Source organism: Rhinopithecus roxellana, chromosome 6 (assembly GCF_007565055.1).
Source record: "Rhinopithecus roxellana isolate Shanxi Qingling chromosome 6, ASM756505v1, whole genome shotgun sequence".
Classification (NCBI taxonomy): Eukaryota; Metazoa; Chordata; class Mammalia; order Primates; family Cercopithecidae; genus Rhinopithecus; species Rhinopithecus roxellana.
Genome location: NC_044554.1, coordinates 16,345,142 through 16,363,570, shown reverse-complemented (window position 1 = coordinate 16,363,570; position 18,429 = coordinate 16,345,142). Strand labels below are relative to the sequence as shown.

The window sequence follows — 18,429 nt, the reverse complement described above, 5'->3', positions numbered from 1 at the left end:
TCTTACTTGCCAACAGGGAAGTGTCACAGCTTGAAAATAGGTGAGGAGAAAGAAATGAGGTTAGGAGTTAGGGGATTAAATAGATATTTTTAGCTAAAAAGTTTTTGTCTAAAATTGAATATATTGAATGGAATGAAGAGAAAAACAATTTTTGAAAGAGCTGTATGAAGATGGAAGAAAATAAGTCATAAGGTGTGTAGAACATGTTTGACCAATTTGGGAAGAAGGTTACATTTATACACTGCATTTTTTTTTTCTTAAGTGCTCCAAGTTTTTTTTTTTTTTTCTTTTTTGGGGGGTGGGGTGGGGGTGGGGGATGGAGTTTCACTCTTATTGCCCAGGCTGGAGTGCAGTGGTATGATCTAGGCTCACTGCAACCTCTACCTCCTGGGTTCAAGCGATTCTCCTGCCTCAGCCTCCTAGGTAGCTGGGATTACAGGCACACGCCACCACGCCCGGCTAATTTTTTTTTTTTTTTTTTTTTAGTAGAGATGGGGTTTCACCATGTTGGCCAGGTTCGTCTCAAACTCCTGATCTCAGGTGATCCACCTGCCTCAGCCTCCCAATGTGTTGGGATTACAGGCGTGAACCACCACACCCAGCCAAATGCTCCAAGTTTGCGTGACTATCATTCCTGTACGAGGGAAGACAGCTAAATTCCTCCGCTACAGCTACAGGAACAAAGTCTCAGTAACGATGATCTGTTTATACCATCAGAGGTAGATCTAGGGTTGGAAGCCAGGTCTCCTGAGTATGCAAGAATAAATACAGTCACGGAAGTGTAAAGAGAGTCTGCCAATATTTTGAGAATGTGAATAGGATTTGGCTAAAATTAAGAGGATGTATAGAAAAGTCACAGGAAATCAGGTTAAAGAAATAAACATGATATAGGCTAGAGAGTGTTTTAAGTAATACAATAAAACATTTAGATTTTTGCCCATGTCAGTCATTTTGAAATTATTTTTGAAGCAAAAAAACCCTTTTTAAACAAGAAATCTTATGAGATGTCAACATGCAAAACAAATTAAAAGGAGGTGGTTTCTCTAATTGAAGCTGTTCCTCTTTCCTGACTTCAGCCTCTGAAGAGAAAGTTACAAAATGATTATCATTAGTACCGCATGTTTTGAACAAGCTGATATACCAAGTGACCCAGAGAGCAGATGGAGGAATCAGCGTGGAGACAGAAAGCAAGAGGCCGGCCTGCCAGGGCTACCTGCAGAAAGAAAGGGCAAAGATGTTATAGGCAGGAGAAGTTCAGGATGGAGACTGGCATAGCTCAAAGATTCACATTTGAGTAGCTGTGGAAGGTGACAGTACAATTACCAAAATGTCGAAGGGCAAAGGAGGCAGCTACTGGTTTTGATGAAAGACAATGATGTCCTTTTAAATGGGTCTTAGGCACTTAGACATTTATATACACTATGCTACGGACAAAGGAATAGAAAGTAGCACTTTTTTCTCTACCAGTTTTCTTGTTTTTCAAGTAGATGAAGCAAAAGTCAATTACAATAGTCAGAAAGCTCTACTTTATTATACTTAGAAACTTCTAAAAGTGCTTAAGATTTCACCCGAAAGTCCAACATGAAGAAAATACAGGCTCTCCCATGCCCCATTCTAAGAAGGAAAAAGGACCATTTTCATTTTAGTAACGTTTCTGTTCTGCAGACAGTTTGGATAACTAGCTCTTACTTTTTATCTTTAAAAACTGTTTTTCCAGTGAAGTTAGGTATAATTATTTACTTCAAGCACAAGTATACCAAATTATTTTAGAAATGTAAGACTTTTCTTATGCTTCATAAAATACAGTATGAAAGTGATTCTTGTTGACTATGTACACTTGACTATAATAATTTCAATGCATATTATTTCTATTGAGAGTAAGTTACAGTTTCTGGCAAATTGCCTTTGATGAGGGCTATCTCCTCTTCCTGTGCGTTTCTAAAACTTGTGATGCAAACGCTCCCACCCTTTTCTGGGAACACAGAAAGCCTGACTCAGGCAGCTGCCACTATTCAAGCAGCTCCAGCCCTGCACACTCCCTGCTGGGGTGAGCAGCACTGTAAAGATGAAGCTGGCTAACTGGTACTGGCTGAGCTCAGCTGTTCTTGCCACTTACAGTTTTTTGGTTGTGGCAAACAATGAAACAGAGGAAATTAAAGATGAAAGAGCAAAGGACGTCTGCCCAGTGAGACTAGAAAGCAGAGGGAAATGTGAAGAGGCAGGAGAGTGCCCCTACCAGGTAAGCCTGCCCCCCTTGACTATTCAGCTCCCGAAGCAATTCAGCAGGATCGAGGAGGTGTTCAAAGAAGTCCAGAACCTCAAGGAAATCGTAAATAGTCTAAAGAAATCTTGCCAAGACTGCAAGCTGCAGGCTGATGACAACCGAGACCCAGGCAGAAATGGACTGCTGTTACCCAGTACAGGAGCCCCAGGAGAGGTTGGTGATAACAGAGTTAGAGAATTAGAGAGTGAGGTTAACAAGCTGTCCTCTGAGCTAAAGAATGCCAAAGAGGAGATCAATGTACTTCATGGTCGCCTAGAGAAGCTGAATCTTGTAAATATGAACAACATAGAAAGTTATGTTGACAGCAAAGTGGCAAATCTAACATTTGTTGTCAATAGTTTGGATGGCAAATGTTCAAAGTGTCCCAGCCAAGAACAAATACAGTCACGTCCAGGTATGTATAATAATGTTTTCTTATTATATGTTCATAAATGTTATATAGCTAGAGAGTATCTATAAACATTAATCTAAGTTAAATAGATGACAGATTAAGTCTTTTATTTATCAAGGTGCACAGGAAAAAATAATTATCTTCTAAATATGACCACATAAATAATATATGACCTAATTACAAAAATCATAGTTTTGTATACACTAGAAGTCACTTTCAATTTTAAGATCTTATTTGCTAATGCCAGACCTACATGCAAGCGGAAGTAGAGAGAATTTCTTGATGTTTTAGTGCATTTAACTTGTCTCTTCAATGAGGTGTTTGAAAACAATAAAGATAAGATTCACAATTGTGCCTTGTTTGTTGGAAATCAGTTTTTTTGTGATTGGCTGACTGCCACTTCTCATGGCTAAAGAGTTCTTTGAAAGATTTTAGCAATTAATCTGTAGTTCTTACTCCCAACAATCTGGAGAAAATGGGAGAGTTTACAGATGGAATAAAAGCAGTTTCATATGTGTGCAAAAATTTTTGCTTTGAGACCTACTGGCACAAAAAATGTTTTAAGGGAGAGTTTTGGCATGCCACTAAGGGAAGGAATATATTCTTATTTCTTTCTCTTTTACCTGAAGTTAGAATTCAAGCAGATAAAAGTAGAACCCATCCTCACCATCCAAATTACTTGAATTAACTTTAATAAATACATGTGAAATTCCAGACTTAATTGCCTACTCCACCCATGAACTAACAGTGGCATTGGCTCCCCAAACCTTAGCTTTTCACCTGAGTCACTGGGACCACTGTTGCTGTCTCCTTATACTTGGGAAAGCCATCTCCGCATTTGGACCTCTACTTACCATGAATGTGAGGTTGAAGGGACAGGGTGGAGATCACTTTCATTTAGAGACAGTATCTCAGGCATGCTCCATCCCCAGGGCATCTGCCAGTGAAGGAGGGAAGGGTCATATTTTCAAGGACCTCTGTTGCTAATACTCCTGGCAACCTGCATCTGAATGTATGTGGCACACTGCGAATCTGAGGTTCACCTCTTAGGTGACATCCGTGGGTATACATTAGATTAGATGCTGCATGGCAACTTGTCATGATATGAACAAGACTCTATTGTCTATTTTTCTTCTAAATGTTTGGGGGAAATAACTGAATATTCTGAGCTCTAAATATACAGGAATAGATTTATATGCCTTAGGGTATCTCATATTAAATTTACCTTATTTGTCACACATTTTAATAAAAACTATCTGGGAGTAAATATGTCTTTGATTCATATAGAACTTTGTTACTGATTATTATGCTTATCCTCAAAATAGTCACCTGTTGTTTCTTTCTAGAAACCCAACATGTGAAATAGTGGCTACTTTCCTAGATAATAAATACAGAATAAGAATATTGGTATATTATTGAAAAAGATTATTTCTTTTTCACTTGAGCTTCTTTATATAGTTGTCAAGTAAAATAAACATGAAACTATGATCAACGCTATCCATTAGGATTTTAACACATCATTTGGAATATATCCTATAAAACCTTCTGACAGTAGAGGCTATCAGCCCCTTTAGGTGAAAAACAATAGGAGCCTATGCTTCCTCTGTATGCATGGAATACAGTTCTGGGAGAGTAGGAATCATCTGATTTTTAGGACCAAGGAATGCAATGATTGAGAACAAAGCTTTGCTGCCAGCCAGATCTGAGTTAGTGTCCTGGCTTTGCCACTTAAAGCTTGTGCGAAGTTGGGCAAGCCACTGATCTTTATGCCTAAATATCCTCACATACAGACTGGCAGTAATGCCTACATCATAAGGTCGATGTTCAGATTCAGTATGAAAATGTTATCCAGTCTGGCAGCATGCCTAGAACATATAGGTAGGCCTCACTAAATAATACTAAATTATTAAAACTGTAATTTATTTTCTTATTGTTGTTTGCTGTTGATGCTGTCATTATTACTACCAACCAAGAGTATATTAGAGGTCCTTTCTGCTTCATAACATCAGGTTCTTCTTCTGAGGCCTTAACAAGCATTTGCTAAGCAGGTTCAAGTAAGTTTAGTAAAGTTTCATTACTGCCATTGATTGAATTATCAAACTGCTTTTGTACATATAAAGAATTCTTAAGATGCATGGTTTCTATTAACAAGATCCAATGCCTTCCTTTTCTTCCTCTTCAGTTCAACATCTAATATATAAAGATTGCTCTGACTACTATGCAATAGGCAAAAGAAGCAGTGAGACCTACAGAGTTACACCTGATCCCAAAAATCGTAGCTTTGAAGTTTACTGTGACATGGAGACCATGGGGGGAGGCTGGACAGTGCTGCAGGCACGTCTCGATGGGAGCACCAACTTCACCAGAACATGGCAAGACTACAAAGCAGGCTTTGGAAACCTCAGAAGGGAATTTTGGCTGGGGAATGATAAAATTCATCTTCTGACCAAGAGTAAGGAAATGATTCTGAGAATAGATCTTGAAGACTTTAATGGTGTCAAACTATATGCCTTGTATGATCAGTTTTACGTGGCTAATGAGTTTCTCAAATATCGTTTACACGTTGGTAACTATAATGGCACAGCTGGAGATGCATTACGTTTCAACAAACATTACAACCACGATCTGAAGTTTTTCACCACCCCAGATAAAGACAATGATCGATATCCTTCTGGGAACTGTGGGCTGTACTACAGTTCAGGCTGGTGGTTTGATGCATGTCTTTCTGCAAACTTAAATGGCAAATATTATCACCAAAAATACAGAGGTGTCCGTAATGGGATTTTCTGGGGCACCTGGCCTGGTGTAAGTGAGGCACACCCTGGTGGCTACAAGTCCTCCTTCAAAGAGGCTAAGATGATGATCAGACCCAAGCACTTTAAGCCATAAATCACTCTGTTCATTCCTCCAGGTATTCGTTATCTAACAGGACAATTAATTCCTTCAGCATTTTAGAATATGCCTTGTTTCATATTTTTCATAGCTAAAAAATGATATCTGACTGCTAGGTTCTTATGCTACACAGCATTTGAAATAAAGCTGAAAAACAATGCATTTTAAAGGGGTCCTTTGTTGTTATGCTGTTATCCAATGGACACTTGCAAGCAATTAGGAATATTGAGAATTATACATTAGATTTATTTATAATTCTTTTAATTTCTATTAATTGAAACATTTTCTATTGCTTGTATTACTTGCTATATTTAAAAAATAATTGTTGGCTGGGTGTGGTAGCTCACGCCTGTAATCCCAGCACTTTGGAATGTCAAGGCGGGCAGATCAGTTGAGGTCAGGAGTTTGAGACCAGCCTGGCCAACATGTGAAACGCTGTCTCTGTTAAAAATACAAAAATTAGCTGGGCATGGTGGTACATGCCTGTAATCCTAGCTACTCGGGAGGCTGAGGCAGGAGAATCGCTTGAACCTGAGAGGAAGAGGTTGCGGTGAGCCAAGACTGAGCCACTGCGCTCCAGTCTAGGTGACAGAGCGAAACTCTGTCTCAAACAAAAAAAATAGCAAATTTATTCAGTAGGCTAGATTCTACACTAAGTTATCTGTATTTGGGCCATGATTTAAGCTCATCTGAAGGTATATCACCCTTTTCAGGCTGTAATTATTTGGGTAATCTTCATTCTGAGATAAACTTAATCTATTTAGCATTTACTTTGCAACAGAACAACCCTACAGCATTTTAGTTGCCAGACTAAGGGAACTAATACATATATAATTAAACTTGTTCATCTATCATTCATGAAATGTAAAATAATTATCATTTAAACCGTTTAAAAATGTGGTAGCATAATGTCACATTATGCTACATTCAGAAAGCAATGTAACTGTGAAGACCAGGGTTTAAAGGTAATTCATTTACAGTTTATAACTCCTTAGATGTTTGATGTTGAAAACTGCTTTAACATGAAAATTATCTTCCTCTGCTCTGTGTAAACAATAGCTTTTAATTTAAGATTGCTCACTACTGTACTAGACTACTGGTAGGTTTTTTTTTTTTTTTTTTCTGGCGGGTTAGGGGTATGTGGGGAATGAAGCATTTACTCATAGGCTATAATACTCTGAGGCCAATTTTATATCCAAAGCAATAATATCATTAAGTGATTCACTTCATAGAAGGCTAAGTTTTTCTAGGACAAATAGAAAACATGAATTTTGAAATATATAGAACAGTAGTTCAAATACTATGTATTTCAACCCTGACTGGTAGATTGCTTATTTTACTATTAGAAATTAAGAGAGAGATTTTTACCCAAACAGAAATATCTGTAATTTTTATAATTCATTCAGTAATTCTGGAATGCTATATATAATATTTAAAAGACTTTTTAAATGTGTTTAATTTCATCATTGTAAAAAGGGATCATCTCAGAGAGAACAGCGGTATTCTTCATATTTTAGAAAATGCTCTAGAGTAACATTTGAAGTAATTCGCTGTAGTGTATGCCAGTCCTAGAAATAAATTTTTAAGTTTCTGATGTCTTTCTAATGCACTAACCAAGTTTTCAAAATATATTTACAAAGATGCATCTTTACCCATTATTTTAAAATGATTAAGGAGGATAGTTGCTTCAGGTAACAAGCTAATTTTTCAAATATTAGGCCCTTACAGAACTATTTAGTCAAAAAGAAGATATTCCTTTAAAATACATAACCCAAAGCTTTCAGTTAAACATGATATATCACAAATGCTATTAAAATGTTAAAGAGGAATGCAAATAACATTAAATGATGACCAAAATGTAAAATATTGTAGATTTCAAAAGCTGTGTATCTATTAGGTGGGATACCAAGTGTAAATGATGTAACTAATGTTGTTTTTTCACTTTCTGCTTTTTAAAAAAGACTAAAAACGTTTTGATATTATACAATGTATTTGTTTCAGATAAGGTCGTTTTCATTTAGTATATATAACTAATGTGTGTATAAGTTTAAGTAAATTCCTATAAGTAAAAATGGCTTTATCACAAAATACAGTTCTAAAGAAAGGTATATGCTCATATCCAGAGTGTCCATTGATTTAATGGGAACTAGATAGAACTTCAGGAGAATTTTGCAACTAATTCACTAATCTATGTAAATATCCAAAAGCTTGTTGTGTCTCTCCGCATTATTTCAAGAGATCATTTTATTTTTCATTCTACTTTCACAGCACTTTTCTAGTAAATTCTGTAACACAGAAATTCCATCTTGGAATCATTTCATGTTACCAATAATTCTAGACTTTCAACATGTTGATGTTTCTAACATTTAACATGTTGACGGAAATAGATATCTGCTAGAGTCTTTTGCCTTAACTATTCACTAACATATGCTAATGTTCACAAATATGGATTGACTATTTACAAACATTAGCATCTTGTCTTGCTCCATTCTGATGGCTAATATTTTTTATCTTAATTAAGACTGTATTTCTGATGTTATCATTCCTCGAAAATATTGACTAAAACTGGGTCCTTAGAAATTCCAGGTGGAGCTGATTTACCGATGACTGAGGGAAAAAATCAAATTTTACTGATAATAGTAATGCTCCAAATCAATTAATGACACATCTGTTCAATAAATAAAGAGCTTAAATATACATAACATAAGAAATATCTGAGCAACAAAATTTGCGGTCTTTACTTTTGAATAGCTACCCAAGAAAAGGTTTTAAAGGTAAAAGTTATGAGTAATGTCATCACAATAAGCTCTTGTTTAAAATTATTTTCTTTTATGTATAATTAGGTTTATGTTTCATGTCTTTTTAAAACCTTGTAAAAGATTTAATTATCACATCTATTCTTCAATGTGGAAACATTAAATATTTTTGGTTGTAAAATAATATTTATATACTTGTGTCTGAAAAGTTGTAAAATGCTTACCTAAGCTAAACAATATCTGTGACTCCGAAGACTTTAATGAGTACTATTTCATTAACAAGAAGTCAGAGGCAAATAGAGGAACACCATTATCTTACTTCTGCCTAGAATACTGTTGAAACATTTGAAATACAAAAGTTTCGCTTTCATTTTGTGGCATTCAACTTCCTCTCCTCTTTTTCCGTTATTAGTGTTGCTGCTGTGGTTAGCCCTCATCATATCCTCAGGACAACACAAACACATCTGAATAGTCTGCACCTCTGGTTTCAGTCTATTCCAGTCCAACTTTCATCCTACCAGGGGGATTGTTCAAAAGTACAATTCTGATCATGTTATTGTCCCGCTTAAAACTTTCAACAATGCCTTACTTTCTATAAGATAAAATCTGGCAAATAAGTCCCTTCATGAACTGATTTTTACTACTTATACTTCTGCCATACTAAATGCCTTGTACTCAAACCATGTTTTCTAATGTTTTCACTGCCTTTAGTATACTGTTTCCTTGGTCTAGATAAAATGCCATCCTCTTTCTTCACTGGGTTTTGTCTTATCACCCATGATTAACAGCAGGAACTCAGGAGCTGGCCTTCCTGGTTTGAATTTCAGTTCCACTATTTGCAAGCTGTATGATCTTGGGCAAGTCACTTAATGTTCTTTGGTTCCTTCAATTATAAAATAGGACTAGTAATAGAATCTGCCTGATAGAGTTATTGAGAGGATTAAACAACATATATAAAGCACTTGGAACACATATAAATATATTTTAAAAATCATCATCACCAGCTGGGTGTAGTGGCACATGCCTGTAATCCCAGCACTTTGGGAGGTCGAGGTGGGCGGATCATGTGAGGTCAGGAGTTCAAGACCAGCCTGGCCAACATGGTGAAACCCCATCTCTACTAAAAATACAAAAATTAGCCAAGTGTGGTGGCTCACGCCTGTAGTCCTAGCTACTCAGGAAGCTGAGGCAGGAGAATTGCTTGAACCTGGGAGACAGAGGTTGCAGTGAGCCAAGATTGTGCCACTGCATTCCAGCCTGGGTGACAGATACAAAAAATCATCCTCAATTGTTTTTATTTTTTGAGAAGGAGTCTCGCTCTGTTTCACCATGTTAGCCAGGATGGTCTCGATCTCCTGACCTTGTGATCTGCCCGCCTCGGCCTCCCAAAGTGCTGGGATTACAGGCGTGAGCCACCACACCCGGCCCTAAATAGTTATCTCTTATTGGCAGAGTTCTCTGATGACAGTAGGTGGGGTCCTGGCACCTCATCTTGATCCTATGCCAGCCTATATATTCCTTATTATCTATTATTCAATATTGTCTAAGTTCTATCCTGAAATCAATCTGTTTGAATAGGAGTAAAGGAAATTTGAGATATGAGTATTGTTATTCAAAGTGATTAATAATATGTTGCCACAGAGAAAGAGTTGTAGTCTAAAGAGGCCACAGTTATGATTGGGAAAGTAGTGGCTAGGGTCAAATTTGAGGATTTGAGAGATTGTGAACATAGGTGAGAAGCAATTACAGCCAGGGAGAATATGGCAAGACAGGATCAAATACAGTAAGTCTTCACTTAACGCTGTTGATAGGTTCTCGGAAACAGCGACGTTAAAACAACATACCATGTAAGAAAACCAATTTTACCATAAGTTAACTGACATAAACAAGAATGAAGTTCCTATGGCATACAATATGTTGTTTTTGCTTAAAGTTGCTGTTTCCAAGAACCTATCCATGATGTTAAGAGAGGACTTACTATATACCATAGGACTGGGAACATAACAGTGGCAAATTTTTAGAAGGGGTCCTAGGAACATGCCTGTGGGGACATGTCACACAGAGGCATATTGCTGTGCCTGCCCAATAGTGATTGTTCCAGCCTACTGAATTCCTGAAGAAAAAAGCATTATTTTTCATACTACTTTTACTATAATTTTGAAATTAATTTTAATATAAAATCCATGAATCCTTTAAGTTTTTAAGAAGTTACAGATTAAAATAAAGACTCCTTCAAAAACCACTTCAATTTCAATCCTGTCCCTCTCCCCAGAGGTAATTCCCAACTTCAATTTCATTCTGTGCATTTCCAGATCACAATGTCTCCTAAGTCTTAAGTTTGCCAGGTCTCTTTTATTGATTGACTGGAAAGAGGTGGAAATGAGAGGAAATGAGTATACTTTGAAAACCTGGAGTATCCCAAGTTCCCAAACATGACTGGGCCCTCCTTGCTTTTTGAAGTAGTCCCTCCCCTGACATTGACAAGGACGTCCTCTTGCAGGAGGGCACTGCTGCTTTCTTTCCTGGGGGAACACTCCAAATTCTCCCTTAGGCTCCTTCATCCCACTCATCAGCATCTCCAGATGTGCCATCAGGACATGCCCCAACATCAATCCTAAAGTCTAATGGAAAGAGAAGGCTTTGCACAACTTTGCTAACTTATATCAGCAGAAGGCCGGAGAAGACATGTAGAGAGAGACTGAGGTTGCCTAAGAAGAAACAATTTTAGATGTGACTGAATTTACTGGTATAGGTATATTTACCAGAAATTATAGATTCAATAGGCTATCTTGAGAAGACATGTTTGAGTCTAATAATTTGCTTGCTTAGTTAATACAAACCTACATTCAATAGCAGCTCATGGTAACTAAAATTGAGAAGCCAGAAATGTCTTAGAACTCAGACTTATGGAGATGGAAATTCTGGGGTAAAGTTAGCCTTAGTTCATTCATCGAGTATTCACTGAGTGCACACCACGTGTCAGTCTTCTAGGAGGCTGCAGATTCATCAGTGACCAACATAGATAAAAAAATCTTACACTCGTACAGTGGGTAGTAGAGACAAATATATGGTAAATGTTTATCAGAGGAGACAAATACATGATAAATACCATTAAACATTAATAAGGGAGTGCTAGAAAAGGGGGTGCTGTTTCATATAGGGCAGTCAGAAGAGGCCTGTCTATGGAGGTGAAATTTGAACAGAGACCTAAAGATAAGAGCATGCAAGCCAGGCAGATGTCTGGGATAAGTGTGTTTCAAACAAAGGGAATATTAGGTGCAAAAGCCCCAAGTCTGGGAGAGTGGATACCATGTTTGAAGGTCAGCAAAGAGGTCTGTGTGAAACAGCAAAGGCTCTGGGGTGGTGAGGAGATGAGATCAGAGACAGCTTGGGTGGTTGGGGATGAACAAGGGATGGGAGTGGTATACCAGATCACCTAGGCCTTTAAGCCATGGTAAGGACTGTGCCTTTTATTCTGAGTAGATAAGAGCCATTTAGGGTTTTGAGCAGAGGAAAGACATGATCTCAACCAGTTATAAAGGAGTTGCTTTTGTAAGCCAAGTAGTAATAGTCTGTAGGGAAACAAGGATTGAAGCAAGGACATCAGTTTGATAATGTTTGCAATATTCTTGGTAAGTGATGATGAAAGCATGATGAAAGGTTGCAGTGAGATACATCTATTTTGAAGGTAGAGGTGACAAAATTTGCTGATCAAAGGTCAGTCAGTGGTAGATAATAACAATTAGAGGCATTACAGAAAACTACAAGATTTTAGCCTGAGCAACTGTGAAGGATGGAGGTGCCATGAACAGAAATGAGGAAATCTGCAGGGGAAGCCTGTCTGGAAAGTGTGTGAGGAGTGGAATGGAGTGGGGTGGGAGGCTGGAATCAGAAGTTTTGAACATTGTAAGTTCAAAGATATCCAAGTGGATATAGGCATTTGAATATTAGTCTGAAGATCAGGAAAGACATCTAGGGCTCAGAAACACATTTGAGAAATGCTGGAATGCAGATGGTAATAAATCCATGGGATTAGATAACCTAGTAAATAAGTTTATGTGCAGCAGACTTTTACAGAAATAGCCCTGGCACAAGCTGGCCTTGTAGAAGTTGGAGATGAGGAGGCAGCCCAGTTGCATCCCACCCATCTACCCTGTAATGATGTCATTTGAGAGGTACCAGTGACACTTTATGGAGAAGGCAGATATTCATTCCCATTGCAATAGATACTTATTTTAGATTACGTTAGATGTAGATTTGCTTTTCCTTGCTTCTGCCAGCAACAGTATTTTTGTTGAGTTACTGGATGTCTTAAAAAATCATCATGGTATTCCACAATGGTATTCCACAAAATTTTTCTTTTGACTTAGGAAGACACTTGACAGCGAAATGAGGAGGTGATGACTGATTGAAGCCTCAAATACTGCATCTTCTTGGAGATACCACCTTATGAGAGTGGGGTGTTGTGATGTAACTACAGTGCGTGTGTACGCACTTATGCATATGTAGACACACACATGCATATAGCAAAAGAAAATGAACTAGACCACAGATCGAAAAACTTTTCATTTGTTAGCAGTGTGCTGCCCAAGTTTGAGGGATCATTTGTGGTCATTTAAATTCATTAGAGTACTAGTTTGCTAGGATTATAAACCTTTAGTTGGGCAGAGACTAGTTTTACTCCCCTTTTCCTTATTTTAGAGACACTAATGATCTTTTTAAAAATTGTGGATACATAGTAGGTATACGTATTTATGGGCTACATAAGATTTTGATAGAGGCATGCAATGCATAATAATCACACCAGGGTAACTGGGGTGATAAAAGAAAAACTTCATCTGAATTAAATTTAAAGCAGCTTAATTGAGCAATGAATAATTTGTGAATCAGGCAGCCCCCAGAATCACAGCAGATTCAAAGAGACTCCAGGGGTACCTCATGGTCAAAACAAATTTATAGACAAAAAAGGTAAAGTGATGTACGGACATCGGAAGTGAGGTACAGAAACTAGTACTCTAAGACTGGTTACAGCTTGGCATTTGTCTTATTTTGAATGCAGTTTGAACACTCAGCATCTATGAGTGGCTGAAGTATGGCCGCTGGGATTGCAACACTCAGCTATTGTCACGGGTCCATACTATTGTTAGGTATGCATCAAATGTAGATTATAAAAATTCAGTTCTAGAGGATTCATTAAAAGGTCACTTAGTCAAGCAAGTAGATTCTTCCTCTAACTCATTTTTTAATTTATTTACTTTTATGTGGTTTGGTTTATGGGGACCCTGGATAAGAAGCATAGTCTAAACTCTTGGTATTATCCTCCCAATAGTCATAATAATAGTCTCCCTGGTGTGGTGTGCTGTATTCTCTCAAAGGTTTTAAATGCTTGCATGCAGCCATCTCTAGAACGTCAAATGGTCTGTCTTCAACTGGAATGACAGATGCTGAAAAATGGGTGACCATGAGGGCACCGTAACCTATGAATGACATGCTGAGACCAGAAACCCAAAATGATTGTAACTGAGAATGGTGCTAAGGCCCTAAGTTTTGGTCACACTCTCACCTAAGTGAGAACCTGGCCAAAAAGGGGGAATTTTTTAAAAACAAAATGATGGAAGGCCATTATTTTGGACTGAGCTTATATACTAGGCCCCAACAAACCAAAGTAAAATGTAGTCATTTGTGCCAAATGTGACATAATCAAACTAAGGCTTTAAGAAAACACATAGATCCTAGAACGACCAGGTTTTGTTTCTTCTCCTGTAAACAGAATGTTCCAGCCTAAGGAGGTACCCTCTACTCAGTCCTTATTCCCTCCTTGCAAAACCTACTGTTCTACTGTTTCCCAGTGGGTTTCAAAACTATGTAAGTACATTTTTGAGAGTTATAGTAACATCAATCACTAAGGTTTTGGTCCATCTCTCAAAAGTGAGAAAATGACCAAAAGAGGGGAATTGTTAAAGCAAACTAAATATGGCCTGAGAAGGACTCCATACTTCTACATTTGAGTCCTTGTGGATAAACAGTAACCTAGCTTAATAGACAAAACTGAAAACCTAACATAATAGTATGCACCTGTAACAATGGCCGAGTGTTGGCCAATCCCAACGGCCATACTTCAACCACTCAGACTGCTGAGCGTTCAAATTGCATTCAAATAAGATGAACAGTGAGCTGTAACCAATCTTGCTGTTTGTGTTACCTCACTTCCAATTCCTATACATCACTTGATCTTTGTCTATAAATTTGTTCTGACCCCACAAGGCACCCCTGGAGTCTCCGTGAATCTGCTGTGATTTTGGGGGCTGCCCAATTCATGAGTTGTTCATTGCTCAATTAAACTCCTTTAAATTTAATTCAGATAAAGTATTTATCAAGCACATTCATCCCCTCAAGCATTTATCCTTTGTGTTACAAACAATCCAATTACACTCTTTTAGTTATTTTAAGGTGTACAATTAAATTATTTTTGACTGTAGTCCCCATTGTAGAACTCATTATTTTTATTTTGTACTCATTAACCATCCTCACTTACCCCCTGCCCTCCCCACTACCCTTTCCAGCCTCTTGTAAACATCCTTCTACTTGCTATTTCCATGATTTCAATTATTTTAATTTTTATCTCCCATAAATAAGTGAGAACATGCAAAGTCTGTCTTTCTATGCCTGGCTTATTTCACTTAACATAATGACCTCCAGTTCCATCCATGTTGTTGCAAATGATGGGATCTCATTCTTTTTTATGGCTGCATAGTACTCCATAGTGTATATGTACTACATTTTCTTTATTCATTCATCTGTTGGACACTTAGGTTGTATCCAAACCTGGGCTATTGTGAATAGTGCTACAATAAATATGGGAGTGCAGATATACCTTTGATATACTGATTTCCTTTCTTTTGGGTATACACCCAGCAGTGGAATTGCTTGGTCATATGGTAGCTCTATCTTTAGTTTCTTGAGGAACCTGGAAACTGTTCTCCATAGTGGTTATACTAATTTACGTTCCCACCAACAGTGTATGAGGCTTCCCTTTTCTTCATATCCTCACAGCATTTGTTATTACCTGTTGTTTGGATAAAAGCCATTTAAACCCAGGATGAGATGGTATCTCATTGGAGTTTTTATTTGCACATCTCTCATCAATAGATTCTTAATTATTTCAATCTCTGTTAAATTTATCTGATAGAATTCCAAGTTCTATCTCTGTGTCTTCTTGAATTTCCTTAAAACAGCTATTCTGAATTGTCTGTCTGAAAGATTACATGTCTCTGTTTCTTTAGGATTGGTCCCTGGTACTTTATTTAGTTCATTTGGTGAGGTCATGTTTTCCTGGATGGTTTTGACACTTGTGGATGTCTGTAACTAGACATTGAAGAGTTAGGCATTTATTGTAGTCTTTGCAGTCTGGGCTTGTTTGTACCTGTCCTTCTTGGGAAGGTTTTTCAGATATTTTACACAGAACTTGGGTATTGTGATCTAAGCCATATCTGCTTTAGGGGGCACCTCAAGAACAGAAACACTGTGGTTCTTGCAGACTCACTGAGATACTACCTTGTCTTGGATAAGATCTGGAAGAATTCTCAGGATTATGAGGAAGAAATTATTGTTTTCTTCTTTTACTTTCTCCCAAGCAAATGAAGTGTCTTTGTATGTTCTGAGCCACCTAGAACAGAACACAAGGGTGTTCACAAGCATCCCTGTGGCTAACACCACTGGGAATGCACTGGCTTACTTACTTACTTACTTACCCAAAGCCCACTGTGACCACTACCTGACTACCACCTATGTTCTGTCAAGGCCCTAGGTCTCTACAAACAGAAGATGGTAAAACCAGCCAGGTTTGTGTTCTTCCTTCAGGGCAGTGAGTTCCCCAGACCCTGGGTAGGTGGGTCCAGGGGTACTGTCCAGGAGCCAGGGACTACAGTCAAAAACCTTAGAAGTCTACCTGTTCTTCTGTACAGAGGCTGAGCTGGCATGCAAATCATGAGATGCTGTCCTTCCTACTCTTCCCTTCCCTTTCCATAGGCAGAGGAGCCTCACCCCATGGCCACCACCATCACAGGTCCGTGAGGAGTACTGTCAGGCTACCACGGATGTTCCCTGAAGGCCCCAAATCTCTTCAGTCAGCTTGTGCTCAATGCTGCCTGGATTGGGAGTCACCCTTCATGGCAGGGAGCTCCTCTCTGGCCCAGGACAGGTCCAGAAATGCCACCCAAGAACCAAGGCCTGGAATTGGGGACCCCAAGAGCCTGCTTGTTGCTCTACTCACCTATGGCCAAGCTGGTACCTGAAGCCAGCAAGTCTCAGAGTCTCACTGAAGGTCCATGGTGTACTACCTGGGTATCACTGCTGGTTATTCAGGGCCCAGAGGCTCTTCAGTCAGCAGGCAAGGTCCTGCCAAGACTGAGTCCTTCCCTTCAAGGCAGCAGTTTCTCTTCTAGCCCAGGGTATGTCTAGAAATGTCATCCAGGAGCTAGGGCCTGGAAAGAGGGCCTCACCACTCTGACTGCTGCCCTATCCTACTGTGGCTGAGCTGGTATCTAAGATGCAAGACTAAGTCCTCTTTGTTCTTCCCTCTCATCTCCTCAAGTGGAAGGAAAGGGTCTTTTCTGGAGCCACAAGCCATGCAGCCTGGGCTTGAGGGAGGAGTGGTGCAAGCACTCCCTTAGCCACCCTGGCTGGTGTCTCAGTAGGTCACATGCCCCACAAGTCCCCTGGCTCTGAGCCCAGTTCAGCACTAGGACTCACCTAAGGGTTGCAGTCCTTGTGGCCTAGACTGTCTTTCAAGTTTCTGTAGGGCCCCAGAGCACTTGAGCCTGTGCTGGCAAGGCTTGCTGGAGCTCAAGTTCCAACCATTGGGATGTGTAACTCCCCTCTGGCTAGGGCTGGTTTAAATATTCCCTTCTTGGGCAGGTGTTAGCTGAGTTCAGCCTGGTTTTGCTTTCTGTTGTGACAGACAGGGCAGCACTGAGTTCAATCCAATGTCTCACCATCCCTGTAATCTCCCCCTCTTTCAAGTGTACAGATTCTCTCTCTGTGCCACGTGGCCACTGCTCGGGGGTTGGGGAGGGGTGGTATTGGTGATTCAAGACTGTCTTTCCTATTCTCTCAGTGCCTCTTTCAGCAATATGAAGTTAAAACCAGGTAGTGCGAGAACTCATCTGATTGGGGTAATTATGAAGGTTTCCTTTTTGTAGATAGTTGTTACATTGACATCCCTGTCGGGGAAACTATTGGTGGAGCCTTCTATTTGGCAATCTCGTTCCACCCCTCAACACTAATGATTTTAAAACTTAGCCTTTCACAAATGTTTTCAAAAAGTTATCTAAGTTAGAAGTAACCTATGTCTCATATTTTTTAATAGCTTTCAAAGTCTTAACATGGAATGGCCATAAATGAATCTGACTGGCAATTTTCACTAAATGTTAGGTCCAGCTGCAGACTGAAGTGAATGTAACTCTGTGTATATGGGTAGGTTTCCCTTGTGGATGAGGCACATACATGCTTACACGTGTTATTTCATGTTATTTATAACATAATTGCTATAATATGTAACATATAACACGTGCCCACCAAAAGAAAGTAGATATGCAGCTCTTACATGTAGTCGAAAGTCAGTACAGGCCAGGTGCGGTGGCTCACACCTGTAACCTCAGCACTTTAGGAGGCCGAGGTGGGTGGATCACCTGAGGTCAGGAGTTCAAGACCAGCCAGGCCAATATGGTGAAACCGTCTCTACTAAAAATACAAAAATTAGCTGGATGTGGTGGCACGCACCTGTAGTCCCAGCTACTCGTGAGGCTGAGGCAGGAGAATTGCTTGAACCTGGGAGGCAGAGGTTGCAGTGAGCTGAAATCGCACCATTGCACTCCAACCTGGTGACAGAGCGAGACTCTGTCTCAAAAAAAAAAAAAAAAACAAAAAAAAAGTCAGGTCAGTACAACAAAAATCGCTATGGGCCAATAATTAGCTAGTTTTAAGCAATGTTATATAATAGAACTTGCCGTAATAAAACTTTAATTCCCCTACAACAAATTCTGTTATCAATGCTGCTGTTATTCCTTTAATTGTTCCTACTTTACTGCCTTTCTGCTTTTCCACAC

At 39.0% G+C, this 18,429-nt stretch overlaps 2 protein-coding genes across 3 annotated transcripts in view; one reads left to right on the top strand and one right to left on the bottom strand.

The window, feature by feature from the left end:
• The window catches only part of CCDC146 (coiled-coil domain containing 146), a 157,405-nt gene that overhangs the window by 119,302 nt on the left and 19,674 nt on the right, over positions 1–18,429 (bottom strand). The window contains exon 1 of one of the 2 annotated variants that reach the window (XM_030932580.1): positions 3,530–3,688. The exons of the other annotated variant lie outside the window; for it this stretch is intronic. Within the exon in view, the coding sequence (XP_030788440.1) occupies positions 3,530–3,532 (3 nt within the window). The 5' untranslated portion in view covers positions 3,533–3,688. Of the gene's footprint in view, positions 1–3,529; positions 3,689–18,429 lie in introns of those variants that run through there. 2 annotated transcript variants of the gene reach the window in all.
• Positions 1,980–8,576, top strand: FGL2 (fibrinogen like 2). Its single transcript, XM_010375385.2, has 2 exons — positions 1,980–2,678; positions 4,858–8,576. Exons 1-2 carry the CDS (start codon positions 2,066–2,068, stop codon positions 5,562–5,564), a joined length of 1,320 nt encoding a protein of 439 aa, XP_010373687.1. The 5' UTR covers positions 1,980–2,065; the 3' UTR covers positions 5,565–8,576.